Source organism: Drosophila obscura, unplaced genomic scaffold, assembly GCF_018151105.1.
Source record: "Drosophila obscura isolate BZ-5 IFL unplaced genomic scaffold, ASM1815110v1 contig_4, whole genome shotgun sequence".
Lineage (NCBI taxonomy): Eukaryota > Metazoa > Arthropoda > Insecta > Diptera > Drosophilidae > Drosophila > Drosophila obscura.
In genome coordinates, this window is record NW_024542828.1 from 2,030,705 (window position 1) to 2,047,480 (window position 16,776).

Here is a 16,776-nt window from a genome sequence, read left to right on the forward strand (position 1 = left end):
TTGCTGTTTTTTTTGTTTTTGGCTCCTCGTTCATTATTCAAAATGTTATTAAACTTCCCCGTTTTCCGCCTCGCTTCAATTCGGTGCGGTTCGGTTTGGTTCGACTTGGTGCGACTCGGTTCTCCTTCATGCAACCAGCTAAATAATTTGAGTTGCCGTCTTGTCTTTCCTTGTGGTTTCTGCTTTTATTTGTACTTGTATTTACATCTTTTGTTTTACGTTTACTGCGTTAATTAAAGCGTAATTAGTTGGTGATTTGGTCCGACTGGAAAGGTGGATGAAGAGCTGGATGGATTTTCGCCATGGAGAGCGAAAGGTGGAAGTGAATTTTCAATATTGGCCAAAAAAAAACCGCATAAAAGATACATTATTGTGGTGAGCCGAAGCTAATATACCCTTTGAGTTCCAGGACCAAGTGTATAATACCCTTTGGTAGGGTATAAAAATGCATTTACCCCGAAAGCTGTACATAAATGAGTTGTTATGATGCAGACCATAGGAGTACTGTTTTTTCCACTATTCGGGATAGTTCCAGAGGCTTTCTTCTATCTCACCTTTCCAATTAATTATTATCAGCCTTTCAAGTACTCTTCCCTTATCAGCTATTGGTTCTGTTAGTTTCCCTCTTAATACTCGTATAGTAGTTATCATAGATTCATTTTTTTCAAGTTCAATTCTAGGGCACAAAACAAAATCATTGTTAAAGGTTATCTAGAACTGTAAACCATCCAACTGAACAGATATGCCTTTCCTCTCTAAAGCTTTTGGCTTTTTCTTGGTTATCCTCTGGAATTTACTTGTTATTTATCGCCGCCCAATAGCGCGCCAGTTCGATGCCCTCCCAATTGAAAGGTTTGGTCAAAACACTGAAAATTAAAGAAGAAATTTTAAAAGATTTACATAATGTTTGAATGAAGGGGATCAAGGAAAATTTGCCAGCAGATAAAGTGGCAAAATGAAAAAATTACTGCACATAATCGTAATACACATGGAGCACGATGCGGGCAAAAGAGAGAAATATAAAGATAATGAAGAGGAGAGAGAGAGGAGGAGCAAAAAGTTCAATAGGCACTGGGAAGTGGATAGCAATGATTGGCGGAGTGGTTGGGGCAGGGGAAGAGTTTTCCCGGTGCCTACTGCACCGATGGCCAAGATTGACAATGATCATGCACAACCAACAAGTGTATGGACGGACGCCATGCAGTGGGTCTGGGACGGGTCTGGCCTGGTCAACCGCATGGAAGTGGAATGGTGGAAATGATGTAATGCTAACATTGTATCCGAGTTGCACAATTTTTAGCTCCCTCTTTGTCTTGTTTTTGGCCAACTTCCGAGTCGGACACTCACTTTTTGGTTAGATACAGCAGCACTTCCTGCTCCTTGTCGGTGAGACCCTGTTCGAAAGCCGCCAGATTAATCTGGAGCAACTGCCGCGTCTGCATGCCAGTGAGGAAGGTGCCCACTTCCCCCAGTTTCATGGAGTAGTAGAGGGCCAGTTTTCCCAGCTCCACACCGCGCTCCAAGCAGATCGCTGCTGCCTTGCGGCCCAGGGCCTTTTGTTCATCGGTGGCTGGATGCCACGGCTGCGGACCAGCATTGGTGAGCAGGCCCAGGCCATGGGCAGCAGCAGATATGATGCCCAGATTCTGCGACTTGAAGAAATCCAGGTATTCGAGAAGCGTCTCATCGGTTAGAGTGTACCTGCAATATGTCAGCACCGTCTGAAAGTAGTCCACAAAAGTTTAGTAAGTTAGGGACCTAGGGATTCCTCCAATAGATTACGTACATCGAATCTTCCTGGTGCTCGGGATAGACACTCCTTGAGCACGGACAGGGGATAAGCCGAGACGCCTATATACCTGGCCTTTCCCTCCTTGACCAGCGCCTCCAATGTGGGCAATGTTTCGTTGAGAACAATATCCAAATTCTTGGCAAATTCAATGTCATGGATCTGGATGACATCCACATAGTTCAGACCCAACAGCTTCAGGCTCTTCTCCACACTCTCGCGAGTCTTTTTGGCACTGAAGTCGAACATATGCTCATAGTCGAGCTCATAGCGAGCCACCTTTGTGGCTATATAATAGGACTCCCGGGGCACATCCTTCAAGGCCTGGCCGAGCACCTCCTCCGATCTTCCCTGACCATACCATGGAGCAGTGTCGACATAATTGATGCCCGATTTTAAGGCCTCATGCACTGTTTTGATGCCCTCCTCAAGATCAAAGCTAAGGCAGAAAGAGCAAAAAGAGAACTCGTATTTAATTTAAGACTTCCCGTTAAGAGATTCGATTGAAAATCAACTCTAACCCATAGTTGGCACACAGCGCACCGCCACCGAATGAAATCTTCGATACTTCTAGACCTGTTTTTCCAAGCTTGCGGTATTCCATGCGTCGCACCTTCTCCTCATCGTGGAAACCCTTCACATAGGTAGCCGGCAATGTTCCAGACATTTTGATGGGCGTCCAATCTATGTCGCACTCTGATGAAATTCTAGCCCCAGCCAGAGGAATACTGACAACAGATTCTCATATATTTAGCTAATATATGAGAAATCCGATAAAGAGAACAACGCTGAAGTACGAGTATTTACTGATATGAGCGAACGAACAAGAGCGAAACGCAAATTTGATACAAAAGATCAGAGTATGGGAGAGAGATAAGAGAGATAAGACTTGCGTTAATTGCGCTCCTGTGTTGTGCTGAGAGAGTAGAAAAGAGAGAAGAATTGACAAAGTTCTACCTTACCAAGACACATTTATTAACAGGTGAGGCGTTTGCAGTAAGCACTCTCAAATGTTTGGTTTGTAAATGTTTTCATTGCATCTTTTATAAAAACATTTTTAATTCGGTTTGTGTTTGTTTTTCTCTTACATCCCATACATATTCACATACATCTGAACCTGCTGATGCTGCGTCCAAAATGCTTACAAATATGCATATTTTTTCAATTACTTGTGTTGTGGGTTTCCAGCCTCCTGTTTCGCTAATTCACTACTACCTTAATGGGTACTCTCACTCCCTTGCCATCTTCGCACTCTCTGAGTTCAAAAACAAAGGAATCTGAGAAGTCAATTTAACCGGCTGCGGCGCTAGAGTGTGTATGTACTTACTTACTATAGAGACATTTGAGCATGTAAAAATAATTTAATCAAGAACAAATAAAACACTTGTAAACATACTGTTGATTATAAATATATTGTGATATATACCAGGTAAAGCCAATTGATCTGTGGGTGAGACTGAGCTTATCTTGGAAGTTATAAATATGTTGTTTACAACACATTCCACATTCATATGTAGTATAATATTACTTCTTATAAAAGGTGAATGTTTTCAACTAAGCTCAATAAATATTGGAAACGAAACGATTATAAAATGAAATATATGTATATTATATACATATATGTACATATAAGGCTGGGCCAAAAATGTTTTTTTTTTCGAAATTTAAACGGGACAGCCCCTAGTTTTGTTACCTTGGATTTAAAAGTAATTTACATGTTTTTATTTTATTTTTTAGATGTTGCTACCGAATTTTACAAAAAAATTTAATCAAAAAAATTAAAAAAAAAATGTTGCTGAGTGAGTTGGATAATTGGTGAAATCTATTGCATATATATTAATACCATTCATATCGTCATTAATCAGTTAGTTGGCAGTAAAAACCTGCACAAGTTTTTGCGAACTAGTTAACTAAATATATCAACCTCAGCTGAACCTCTTGATTTTCACCAATCGTTAATTTTTTAACAGTAACTAAAAAAAAAAATAAAATACTTTATTATCAATATGAACTAGTTTCTAAGTTTCAATATTATTTGAAATTGAAAATAGAAATTTGAAATTCAATTTTTTTTAATGTATATTTACCCAAAAATTTGTTTTATTTTTCGTGGTAGCATTAAACTAAAAATTTGAAAAAATTGTATAATTTTATTGAATAACAAAGAACAGGATTTTGGGGGCGTCCCTTGTCAAAAGATATTTGCACTCAAATTTTATTTTAGATTTTTATAAAAAAAAAAATCAAAAATAAGTCTTATACTTATTTTTATAATAAAAATCTAAAATTAATTCTTATTTCATAATTTTTATTATAAAAACTTATAAACAAAAAAACAAAACAAAAATGTGTTGTTCAAATTTTGGCCCAGCCTAATATATATATTATGATTTTCTTTTCTTTAAAGATGGTAAACCTGTGACCTAGCTTTGAAGTGAAAGGTTTTCAAATAAAATTATAAGTACATTGCCTTCAATAATTACTTTATTTTATTTTCATTATTATATTTTATGATATATGTATGTACTAACATTATTACATATTATAATATTACAAATGTGGTTAAAGTTGTGCTTCTACCAGTCGTCACTAAATGATTTTAATTCCTTCAGCTATGATTTCCACTCACTGGAACTTGTTGATAGTTGATAAAGTGGAGCCCCAGCTATAGGATTTGGTGAAAATACTGAAACAAAGACAGAGAAAGAAATACATTTTTAAATGGTGATTGGTGATTGGATTGCATCGGACTGGATTGGATGGGATTGGTGTAACCAGTTTGGGGGCTGAGGCCAAGTTCGACCCGGTTCCAGAGGCAGTGGCAGTGCCAGTGGCCGTGATGCAATTGCTGGCACCAAATCCGATTTACAAAATTCCTACTCACTTTTCGCGCAGATACTGCAGCACTTCCTGCTCGTGTGAGGTGAGACCGACGAAGATTGCGTCCAGATTAATCTGCAGCAGCCGGCGATTGGGAATGCCGATGAGGAAGGTGGCTGCGCCGTCCAGTTGCATGGTGTAGTACATGGCCAACTTGCCCAGCTCCACGTCACGCTGCTTGCAGATCTCTGCTGCCCGCCGACCCAGAGCCTGAAGCTCCGGACTACCGGGATGGATGGACGGGGGTCCAGCATTGGTGAGTAGCCCCAGCGAGTGGGCAGCGGCACAAATCACGCCAACATGCAGCTCCTTGAAGGCCTTCATGTGGCGCAGCAGGGTGTTGTCCACCAGCGTATAGCGGGCATAGTTGAGGACCACCTGGATGCGTCCCTTGCCGCGCTCGGCGCACTCCTTGAGCACGTCCACATCATAGGCGGTGATACCGATGAAGCGAGCCTTGCCCGCCTTCACATACTCCTCCAGAACGGGTATAGTCTCGTTCAGAACCATGTCCAGGCTGGGGGCGGCGTCCACATCGTGCACCTGCAGGACGTCCACTTGCTCCAGGCCAAGCAGAGCCAGGCTCCGCTTCACACTCTCCCTCGCCTTGGCCGCCGTATAGTTGAACATTTTCTTGGGATCCAGCTCATAGCGAGCCACTTTGGTGGCTATGTAGTAGGCCTCCCGAGGTACACCCTTCAGGGCCTGGCCGAGCAGCGCCTCCGAATTGCCGTAGAAGGGAGCGGTGTCAATGTAGTTGATGCCCGCTTTGATTGCCTCCTGCACCGTCTTGATACCCTCCTCACATTTAAAGTCGTTGTAGAAAATGGAGGACAGGGTGGCGCCACCCAGGGATATCTTGGACACGCGAAGTCCTGTGCTGCCCAGCTCCCGGTACTCCATGCGTCGCACCAGCTCCTCATTATGGAAGCCCTTGACAAAGGTGGCTGGCAGTGGTCCAGGCATCTTTATTTTGTGAGTGTTTAATTAGGAATGGGTACAGAACCTAGAACGGTACGGCTTTTTATAGGACTTGGAACACCTTTTCAGTAGCGATAAGAAATGTGAGGGAGTGTATATATATATACATATATATATATATGTATATGCATCTATGAGTTCTGTAGGTGTGTGCGCCCTCAGAAACTGCAATCTTAAATGATTTACTCTCTCCTCTGTCTTGGGTTGGACCATGCTGAAGTAATTCAAGGTGGTCCCGTCCCTCTCTTTCGGATCTTATTCACACTCACACACATGCAATCACAGTGAGATTGTTGTTGTATTTGCAAAATAAGCTCCGAAAAGAGAGCGCTGTACGGGACGGGACCATCATGGGATGGATTCTCTTTGGTAGGTTCTCTTACTGTGCAGTGTGCTGTGCTCTTCATTTGGGTTCTCCATATATTTGCAATATACATAAGAGCATGCGCATGCGAATCTGTTATCTACCGAGCTCTCTTCCGATTTGTGGAACAGTTTTAGTTCTCTGTGAAGAGTACCTGTGAATGAGAATGTGAATACTGAATTTTGATATCTTTGAAACTATTCTTATACATTTATTTCTCTTATTGCATTATCTCAGGATCTGAATCTATCCTTCGGAGTGCGTAATGTTGTGGGTAGCAGTCCAACAACAACAAAAACAACATTCTCGTTCCCCAAACCTCGGGTCTCAATGCCAGCCACGTCCGGGCATTTTCTTTTTCGAAGCAGTGGGTGGCGTGTTTTTTTTGAGTTTCTATTAAATAATGTAGATGTTGTCTCCCATATTGTCATCTATACCCATTCTTCTTATTCTTTATCAAAATCTCTTCTTCTTTTTTTAATACTATTTTTTTCTTTTATTTATCAGAGTGAAGTCATAGCTTTTGGGGCGAATGCCGATCAATTGACAAATCAAATCGTTAAGAGTTAATATAAATATATACTTTATATATATGTATACGATCATATATGTGCTTGAGATAGTGGAAAGGGAGCGATCATCAGCGAATCATTGCTCCGCTCAGAAGAAGACATCGAAGTCGCCCTGTGGCTGATAGCCAGCGCCTGGCGGGATCAGCTGGGGTCGCTGCTGCTGCTGGGCGCGCGGTGGCCTCGGCACAATAATGTCATTGATCTCGTGGAGAATGCCATTGGTGGCCACCACATCGCACTTGGTGACGCCGGCATTCTCGATCTTGGGCCGACGATCGCGAGTGATGCGCAAATGCTGACCCCCAATCGATTCGATGGAGCGCACAAAGGGCCAATTGGTGGGTATGATGCCAGCACAGCAGACAACATCCTCGACAATGTGCGTCTTGACCATGGCCACCAGTTCGGCTTGGGTTTGGGCCGCGGGCTTGAGGGACTCTCCCGACTCGCTGAACTCCTCGAAGACATCGTTCTTGGGCACCAGCAGGGTATAGCTATTCGAATCGTTGGACAGCAGTTGGGTCAGATTGGCCTTGCGCACCAGTTCCAAGAACTTGCTGTAGCTCGGATTGGCCTCCAGCACCTTGAGCATGTTCTGTGGATATCAAAGGGACAGAGAGAGAGAGAGAGCGTTTAGAATCCGCATAAGAGGATCATTTTGGTCGACTCACATTCTTGGGTGGCGTCAGTGGACGATCCAGCTGGTGCAGCACCGAGCCACAGCTCTCGTCATCGAAGTGCACCAGACGGGCACAGTTGACGGTGGCGCGATTCATCACATCCGAGAAGAGAGCATGGGTGGAGTACAGATTCAGACGGACATTGGAGCCGGCCATCGTGGGCAGGGACTTCTCGGACAGATCGCACGTCTTGATCATGGGCTTGACGACATGATAGTTGAGGAACTCCAACAGATCCAGATTGTGGTTAAGCACTTCGGGCTGCTCCCTCAGCAGGCGGGCCCACTCGGTGTTCTGCAGCGCCTTGTCTGTGGGCGCAAAGATCGTGGCATTGTCCAGATCATCGAACTGATCGTCGTAGCCAGAGGCCTCCAGCAGCTGCTTGAAGATCGTCAGATTCTTCTGCGCTATCAGAGTGGTCATGGGCAGGGCCGTCTCCGTGGGCAGAATGGTATCGATCACATGGAGCACGCCATTCGTGCCCATAATGTCCGCTTCCATTATCTTGGCCACATTATTGATGAAGATCGAAGATGGTTCAGTCTGATTCTCGGCGCGCTGCGTGCGATTGAGCAGCAGAGGTTCACCCAACAGATTGAAGGCCGTCGTCTTGGCACCGGGAACCGTAGCCAGCGAGCAGAAGGTAAGGTCCAGCATGTGGTTCTTGAGGATGTCTATAGAAGATTTGGTTTGAATTATAATTATGATTGCTGGCATTCTAGGCGTCTAGGGTACTCACTCGAAGCACAGCCACGTCCCTCCTTCAGGGCACGTCGCAGATGCGGCTCCAGCTTGTCGAAGGCCCCATCGGTGGGCACAAAGATGGTCACTGGCTTCTCGCCCTCCAGCATGGCACTCAGGTTGGTCTTCTCCAGAACTGTGCGCATTATAGACATATCGGGACGCTCGCGAATGATATCCATCACGTTCTTGGTCAGGGGCTGCAGCATTCCCCTCAGGGTGTGGACGAGTGCCTGCTCGGAGAGCTTGTCGTGCTTATCGATTGGCACACAGTTGGCGGAATAGCGATAGGGTTCGAGGCCCAGCGCTGGTGGTAGCTGGTAGCTATTGATGCGGATCTTCTGGTCCGGCACCTCCGTCTGCAGCAGCTGCTCGTTGGGCACATCCTCCAGCTGGAATTCTCCGAGCACTGCATGCAGCTTGTAGATGGGTGAGGCCTTCGATTTATCGGCATTGGCTTGGTCCACGGTCTGTGGGATTATAGGGGAATAGGATTAGTGTGGGAGGAACCATTCCTCCCATTCCTTTTGCACTTACATTCTCCTGCGGCTGCTGGGCATGGTACTCCACAAAGTCCTGATCCTTGGGCAAAAACAGGGTCACCATCTTGCCACTGCCCTGGCCCAGCATGTCGGCCAGTTCTCCGGATTTGCGGGCACTCTCAATGAACTGCTTGGCTCCCATGTCGCTGGCCGTGGTCTCCACATCCTTGATGTCGATCTTCTCGCAGGGTGTACTAAAGTCCGCGTTCCTCGAGCGTCCATAGCCATGGCAGCACTGACGTGTCAGCGTCAGGGTCTTCTTTTTGCCATTTTGATTGACGCTGCGCATGGGGAAGTAGGAAGAAAGTTACGCAGAGTCTTGGGAGCCATTCATTTCGACTTACATCTTGGTGCAGACGTGCTTGTTGGGCTTCTCCATGCAGGAGTTTACGCTGAACTGGAACTGACCGAAGAGTGGGGATCGCACAGCGCTGCTGACGCCGTCACGTTCCTGGCCAAAGGTGGCGACGGTTTCATCAGCCTCGGTCTCTGTGGCCACTGTCTCGCCTTCCTCTTTCTCGGTGCACACATTGGGACTGGGAAGAAAGGTGGCAAGGAAGAGGCATCATCGAGATGTTTGTTAATTATTCAGCTGTGTAATTGGGTTGGATAATCGCGTGCCGAGCGATGCAGCGGTCTCCGAAGATTGCAACTGATTTAATGGGAAACCTGTTCGACCCACCCTTTCAGCACCGTGCAATTAAATCGACAATTGGCTAACAAAAACCCAATGAATTATTGATGTTAAAATTATTCGATCAGTGTTTATAGAAGGGTTTAAATTCGAACCTAAAATTAGAAACGACTGGGACAGGTTTTGAGGCAGCTTAGATTCGTGAAATCGAAACTATAAATAAAGATCTCCATTACATATGTACGTGGAATACTCCTACGAGTATAATGAAAATATATCATATATCCCAAAGACAAATAAGCAATGCCTATACTTATACAATTACATGTTTATTTCCAGTTCTAATTTCATTTCAGAGAATTCTTTCCATGTGAGTACCCAGTCTCGAAGCAAACCTAGAAAATCTTTGCTAATGACTTAGTCATACATATGCCAGAGATATGCAAATCACAATGTCAATGTACCCGTAACACAGCCTAATATATAGTATCCATGCAACCAATCAAAGTTAGTCCAAGGCACTTATCAGACAGTCCATCACTCGTGTCGAGTGTTTGTTGAATGAATTTGCACAGTGATCTGCCATATAAAGCATAGCTATATGATAGTTATATACATACATATATACAAGCACATAGAGATTTAAATAGATATGGTATTTGTGAGGCTCAACAGCTTTGCCAGGCCATCAATTCAATTATGACAACCGTTGAAATATTTTTGTTTTCTGAAAGCCAACTCATTGTGTGCGTAGCTTTATTTTTTTTTTTAGAAATTTCCCAGTGAACCATAGTTGTTCATATGTATATCTCCATGTATATATCTTTGTGTGCAGCTAATTTTTCAATTTGCCACATTTCTGACTTTCATTTTACAACAAAATTTCGCACAACGAGTGAAAACGGCGCAGTTGATTTCACAATTTAGAAAAGTGCAAGCTTTTGTATTTCGTGTACTATATAATCTGACTTGTGCACTTATCCAATATAGTTCACTTAATGTACTCATTCACTTTCTGTGCGAATACGAGTGCGAGTGCGAGTATATGGAATATACAACAATTTCTGCCGACTTAAACAATTAATCCAAAGAACAAGTACACCCCAAGAGAACTATTGAACCCCACAGAGAGTTGAAATAACCATCAGGGGAACCCTGTAGATTGTTGAAACAACCATCAGGGGTATTCTAGAGATTGTTAATTCCCTCGGCTGGGAGCAATCTTTAAATGGATGGAAAATTACTTATTTATGTATTTATTTTAATGGTTATGCTCGATTGCTGCTGCAGTAAAGCGATAAGACATGAAATTAAAAATTAAAAAAAAATAATCATACAATATTTAATAGCTGGCATGAACTTGACATTGTGCTCTCTTAATTGCCAAGTGCCAAGAACAGTCATACTAGTTGTCGGATCCGAAGCCAGTGCCCGGTGCTCAGAGTCAGAGGCAGTCGTGTGCGGCGATTAGGAAAGAAGCAAAAACTTATGGACCATAACAAGTGGAATTTTAACATTCAAATATAGTGGGAAAATTCATTTGGGCAGAGCTTTTTGCTTGATCGATGAAGGTTACTGAGTTGCCTTAAGATATCCCATAGAATCTTCTGTATTTACAATTTGTGGAATTACGACTTTACTTACCCCTTCCACCAGGGCTCCTGTGCAGTGCCGAAGCCCAAGCCGCCAAATGAGTTGAAGAACTCATTGCCAAAGAAGGGGAACGATTGCTGGAAGAATATGGCTGGATTGGGGGCATTCACATCCGTGGTGATGGCGTCCACATCTGCAAAGAGAAGGTGCATGAGCAATAGATCTCTTATAGTAGCTCCTGCACTCGTCACTTACTGAATGGTTTCTGCTCCACTCCACCTGCTGGCGGAACGGGTCCAGGCGCTGGTCCCACATCCTGACGTCCCTGTGGCTGTTGATGCTGCTGCTGCTGCTCCAGGGGCACGAACTCAGTGTCATAGCTACTGCCGCTGCTGAAGAGTGGCAACAGGTGAGATTGTGGTCGCTGGGCGGCCAGCGGCACGGGGCCGGGCGGACCATGTCCCCAGACACTTGCCACTCGCTGCGAGGCCTGTGCATGCATGGGCTCCAGATCGAGTGGCTCGAGTGGTGCTAGCGGTGCTAGCGGTGCTAGTGGTATGGGCGCGAACATAGTGCGATGCAGCGGCAATGGGTGTGTTAAATGTTGCATAAAGCTGAAGTGTAGGGAGGGTAGGGAGTAGGTGTGCGAGTGTAAGTGTTAGTTATGGTTAGTGTATCTGTATCTGTATCTGTATGTTCTGTGTGCTTGTGCTTGTGTGTTTGCTCATGCAAATTCCATGAGGAACGGTTCGAAACGGAACGAGGTGGAGAATCCGAGCACCATAATTCATATGCCTTCATTGTTCCCTCACATAAAAGAAGCTCCGCTCCCACATGGCCCCTACAGATCCACCAATGCCTGCATATACATATATCTCTCTGTATATATCTGTAAATTCGTATATGTCCGGTTAGTGTATACATATATGCTGATCGTGCTCATTGTTTAGCTAATTTTTTTTTATTTTGCGCAGCATTTGCCTGAGCCGCATACTAAGTGCCTCCGCCGGGCACTTCTACACCAAAATCTCTGTACCAATGGAATCAAATAAAAAAAAAAAAACTATTTAACAACCCAAAAAACAGAACAAAAAAAATCAATCACCAAACCAAACTTGCGATATTCCCCCTGCAGTGGTCCATCCATCAACTGGGATTTATGTCAACGATATTGTGGGTTCTACTTTTAATGCATCTGGAATCTACATACATATACTCGTGGCAGTGCCACCCATCCCTCAAGAGACACTTTCTGGAACATACTTTGGTTGCGGGTCATTAAAATTCGTTTCGCGGAAGATAATTAAAAAAAACCACATCATCAGTGCTAAATAAAAAAAAAATAAGAAACGAAACTACGAACTCTGGCAATAAACAATAAAAATATAATGCTTGCAAAGGCAAAACGTAAACAATTTGTTCAACGACTCGCAGTACTCCAGCTGTCTGTCCCTCAGCTTTGATGGCTCTTCTGACTGGAGTTTCTGTCTGTTCTGTGTGACTCATGCGCCGAGTGGTACGTGTTGCGTGAGGAGCTAGGGCTCAAAGCGGCTTGGCCTCAGAGACACGGAGCGACTGGCAATATATGTATTTAAGCCGACAAAGCGATTATGGATTGGGGGATTGGGCACTGGCCTGATAAATGTATGTCTCTCTCCTGTCTCGTGTCTTGAGGAATTTATGTATCCAGTGAATAATATTGAATTGTTAACGTTACTGTTCTTCACTCTCAGTAACTGTGCGGCATGATAAAGGATTATGTGAAACTAAACACTAAGTATTACGATTCCCTTTACTCGCTGAAAAATTCCAACTAATTTGAATTGTTTACGTTAACTGAATCATAAATTATTGTTATCTGATTATACTTTTAAACAAATTTATTATTTATTTATTTAAGCAAAGCTATTATTTTTTAATAAATTAATAAAAACAAATTAAATTTGTATTTTCCTCCTACTTATATGTATGTCTGATTATATGGAAGTAGATTTATAACTTTGCACTAACTTTCATTCTGCACAGATGTAATTCTTAAAAAAGGACAACAAATGAGCTTTCAATTTTAAATAAATCATTAAATTTCTCCTAAAATTGCTGCAGTTTAGCCTCGAAGCATATCTAAACGATCGTCTAAGTCTCCATATAATCCGTTTACTCCACCTTAAATCTAGTAATTCATTGTTCAATGCTATACTATTTCTAAGTACTTGAAAATAATAGATTTCGGTGTGATGGAGGATGAATACGATTTAGTTAACAATGATATTAAAAATGTGGGAAAAAAACGATGATGAAAGCATTAATAAATTAAATATTCCCAAGGGAAAGCTGATGAATGGAACGTTCGGAAGGTGATATATCTGGAATAATTCCTTCTCTCTTTCTGGCTTTTATGTTCCTGTATCGTAGCATCTCCTGCTATAATATCGTTCTTATTTGTTTCTGGAATACATTCCGCCATGTCTATTTCCTGCTTTAAAGATTGTACCTTGAGTTATTTCTCCCACATTATTAAGCAACCTTTTTGTAGAGGTTTGCATATTTAATTCCCTTGATTTGTTGAAATTTAAATGATAGTCACGACAAATCAATTTCCGATTAATTCTTGATGTTATTCCAAGGAAAACCCCTCCTAAAATCATTTCCAGAACACTGGAGAATGCATAGCGAATGCCGAAAACAAATGAAATTTTTAAACAAAATAGATTCGATTCGCTCGGAACCAAAGCGAAAGTCATTGGCCACAGAGCAGGCACCGAGAGCGAGAGAGAAATAGAGATAGAGTGCTACTGATGGGGAATCACAGATGTCGGAGAAATGGTAATGCACAGGGCGGGGGGCGGGGGGTGTCGCAGTCGCAGTCCCCAGAGCGTAGGCTGGATCCGACCGAATGGCTGCCTGATTTAATTAAAGCGCAACTGCGGCAGACAGAACCAAACCAAACCATTTAGAGAGGAAAACACAAAAAAACGAGTCACAGCAGCAGCAGTGACCCACTTCGAGGGCAGACTATACGATTGGTGGGGTGAGAATACCTGGGCCCCCGAAATGCCACCTAATGACGTGTCAAATGTCAATTGCTTTCAGGGCCAACACTGATTGAGAATTGTGTCAAAGATGAGCCCTAGAGCGGCCTGAACCTAAAGGTTGCGCCGCCCCCGTCAGAGTCAGCCGAGTGTGGCGCAGATTGGAGGATGAAGATTTTGTTGGCCAAGTCCCGCGGCTGCATCTGTGGCGGATGCGATGGTGTTGCCCCACTTAAGTTGCACATTGTTCTCTTGCAGCAATATCTTTCGCAAAACACACAGATAAATGCAAGAGCAAAATAAAAGAGACTCAGACTCCAACTCCAACTCCAATGGAGTTATGGAGCCGTCTGAACGACAGGGTTAGGGAGCGAGGCTCAATCGCATCAGAACAATCTCCAGACATTCTCTCAACAGTTTCAGTTTAAGGTTTTATCAATTGAGGTCATTTCTGGGGCTTTGGGACTTTCTTTCTGGGCCTGCTTCTTCCGCCTCCAACCACATTTCGGTCAACTTTATTTGCAGTTTTGTTTAGCGAGCGAAAAATTTCTCCCAGAATAAACAGACCTAAAGGTTTCTGCCTCGAAAAAACTGTCATAAAACCCGAAGACTGAACCCGGTATTAGCCAACTTTTATGGTGTTTCTGTCTGTCATTGGAGCTGTAAACGCTTAAAGAATGTTTAAGTTTCTTACTCGTACTTAAATATTGAAACTGGTTGAGAATGTAAACCCAAAGGTTTCTTCACATGTGAACTGCGTGTATTGTAAATATTGAAACTTGTTTCTGGTGTTTGTTTTGGTAAGTAGTTGCCAGTTTTAGCTGGGTCTAGTCTACTGGGTATGATATGGCTGTGTTTTGTTTTGGGGAAGGAAGGAAAGCGCCGGGTTGGCATATAGTTCACCTGGATTTGGCTAAAGATTCGGAAGAAGAACCCTCAGATTCCTCAAACTCAGATTCCGATCCGGAGCCTGAACTGAAATAGCAATCAATCATTTATTGGTGGTGAAGGAGCTACGATAGGAAGTACAAGGTGAATGTGGTGGGGGTTCTACTGATCTTTATAGATCTTTGGGGTATTTAAGGGATCTGTGGCAAAGGATTTTCAACGGTTTTAAGTTAGTGATAATTAAATTTACTATAATACGACTGATTCTCTGAAGTAATTTGGATTGATTTAATTCGAATAGATGTGATTTTATGAATTTCAGATGGTCTTTTCATAGCTCCCAATGATAAAATAATTATTAAACCTTCCATTCAATGTGAATAATAATTCTGATGTATAATGTCTCCCATCCTTTATTGTATTTTATGACCAAAAATAAAGAATTTAGTTGGAATGATATTTTGCTGCCGATTTTCGCATTTAAAATGGATTAAATGAAATATTTCATGCAATTTTTTTTGTAATAAATTCCAATATTGTATTGTATTTCTACTAATGATTCCATTTCCCATTTAGTTCTACATTCCGATAACATCAGACCATCAAGTTCATGCCTTATCAGAAGATGTCGATGAGTGTTTAACCCAAAAACCACACCACAACGAAAACAAAAAAAACAAACTACATGAAATGTGCATGAGACGAGAACACACAACACAATGCAACGCAACACACACTAGTGTTGACCAACACTGGAAAATCAATACTTACTCTCCATAGAAGGGCACCGCCTGGATGGAGATGGACCCGAGCAGGAGCAGGCAAGCCCACTGTCTCAACATGTTGTTTGATATCACAATATCACGATTTGAACCGCTAAATTGGGGTGCTATAAAAATGGGGGAATGGAGAAGAAAATAAAATAACAGAAAGTCGCTGTAATACAAAGACTCGGCGGGGATGGCGAGGCGATGGCTGGCTGGGTTCAAGAAATTTCACTACTGCACTGGAAACAGCTGAGACGACGACCAAAATACAGGTTTTCCACGCCAGCCTGCACTCAGATATGTAGGTGACGACTGACTGGCCACCGCACCGAGTGCGGAGAGAGGAGAAACTTTTCCACTGTCTTCACGCATTAATTGCGAGCACACACATATATAATTATTGTCAATTGTCTTTTGGATTACAACAATTGGCACATCCACATCACAATCAATTTGATTAAAAAAGTCACAAATGTCTTTGGCTCTGGCTCTGGCTCCTTTTTCGCATAAAAAAACGACAGCACAAAAAACTCACTCAATCACTCACGAGCTATGATATGGTTTGGTTTGGTTTGGTATTTTTCTGTGGAAGATCCGACGATGGATGTTGTCGTCCCGAGTTTTGAAAACTAACTGCAAAAGAACGAAGATCGCGTCTGGTATTTATAAGCTGCGATTGCGCTCCTACATATACACATACACGCATATGTATGTTTGTGTGTCTCAGCGGTTTGCGATCGTTGGAGCTTTCTGAGTGGGGCTTTGGTGCTGGCTTCGGGCTTCTGAGAGAACTTTTGGTGACGCTTTCATTGGTGTGTGACGAGAGGCGGTGGGTGGGTGGAAGTGTGCTGGCAAATGCCAAATTCGTGTGTAAAAATTGTGAAAGTGCGAGCTGTGATAAGTGCTGCAAACCAAACAACAGGGGGGAAAATAAATATAGGAATTTGAGTACCGAAAAAGATACTGAGTGCCAAATACTCTACTGTTTTACATTTTCCCGGAATTATTGCTTCAGGTAAGGGCCATAATGGTCCTACCTGGTACGAGTAGATCTCCAGCTGAAATGCTCACTTAAAATGTCGGTTATTCCCAAAACTGTCCCATCAATCACTGCTTCTTGTCACCCAATGCTCTGGTCAGCTCAGGCTGTGGCTTCTTCCAGCTTATTAAGAGTCTGTGTATGTTCCATATTTAGAAACTGTTCCGTTGTGGTTCATTTTGTTTTGCATGTACAATCTTTTTGCTGTGAAAGGTAAAATTTGTACATGTGTAGATGAAATTGAATTTCTGGGAATTGTGAGAAGACTGTTTAGAGG

General features: G+C 43.0%; 3 protein-coding genes and 1 long non-coding RNA gene across 9 annotated transcripts; 1 reads left to right on the top strand and 3 right to left on the bottom strand.

Annotated features, from left to right (window-relative positions):
- Positions 1-643: 643 nt before the first annotated feature.
- Positions 644-2,523, bottom strand: LOC111068435 (L-galactose dehydrogenase). Its single transcript, XM_022357907.2, has 4 exons — positions 2,311-2,523; positions 1,787-2,228; positions 1,348-1,721; positions 644-866 (listed from the first exon to the last, which is right to left on the bottom strand). Exons 1-4 carry the CDS (start codon positions 2,454-2,456, stop codon positions 794-796), a joined length of 1,035 nt encoding a protein of 344 aa, XP_022213599.2. The 5' UTR covers positions 2,457-2,523; the 3' UTR covers positions 644-793.
- A 1,744-nt stretch (positions 2,524-4,267) lies between these two features.
- On the bottom strand, positions 4,268-5,678 carry LOC111068436 (L-galactose dehydrogenase). Its single transcript, XM_022357908.2, has 2 exons — positions 4,674-5,678; positions 4,268-4,475 (listed from the first exon to the last, which is right to left on the bottom strand). The coding sequence occupies exons 1-2, from the start codon at positions 5,633-5,635 to the stop codon at positions 4,415-4,417; spliced, it is 1,023 nt and encodes a 340-aa protein (XP_022213600.1). The 5' UTR covers positions 5,636-5,678; the 3' UTR covers positions 4,268-4,414.
- An 808-nt stretch (positions 5,679-6,486) lies between these two features.
- Positions 6,487-16,103, bottom strand: LOC111068433 (transforming growth factor-beta-induced protein ig-h3). Of its 6 annotated transcripts, none has more exons than XM_041594999.1 (10): positions 16,008-16,103; positions 15,465-15,582; positions 14,709-14,780; positions 11,032-11,165; positions 10,828-10,969; positions 8,894-9,085; positions 8,545-8,830; positions 8,006-8,477; positions 7,258-7,940; positions 6,487-7,181 (listed from the first exon to the last, which is right to left on the bottom strand). In XM_041594999.1, the coding sequence occupies exons 2-10, from the start codon at positions 15,533-15,535 to the stop codon at positions 6,675-6,677; spliced, it is 2,559 nt and encodes an 852-aa protein (XP_041450933.1). In that variant the 5' UTR covers positions 15,536-15,582; positions 16,008-16,103; the 3' UTR covers positions 6,487-6,674. The 6 variants fall into 6 exon arrangements, with proteins under 6 accessions (XP_041450933.1, XP_041450932.1, XP_041450935.1 ...); XM_041594998.1 differs by having other exon boundaries at positions 11,032-11,168; XM_041595001.1 differs by lacking the exon at positions 14,709-14,780.
- Positions 13,553-14,126, top strand: LOC111068440. The gene is made up of 2 exons (XR_002607174.2): positions 13,553-13,804; positions 13,867-14,126. It is a non-coding gene; the product is annotated as an uncharacterized LOC111068440 (long non-coding RNA).
- Positions 16,104-16,776: the final 673 nt, after the last annotated feature.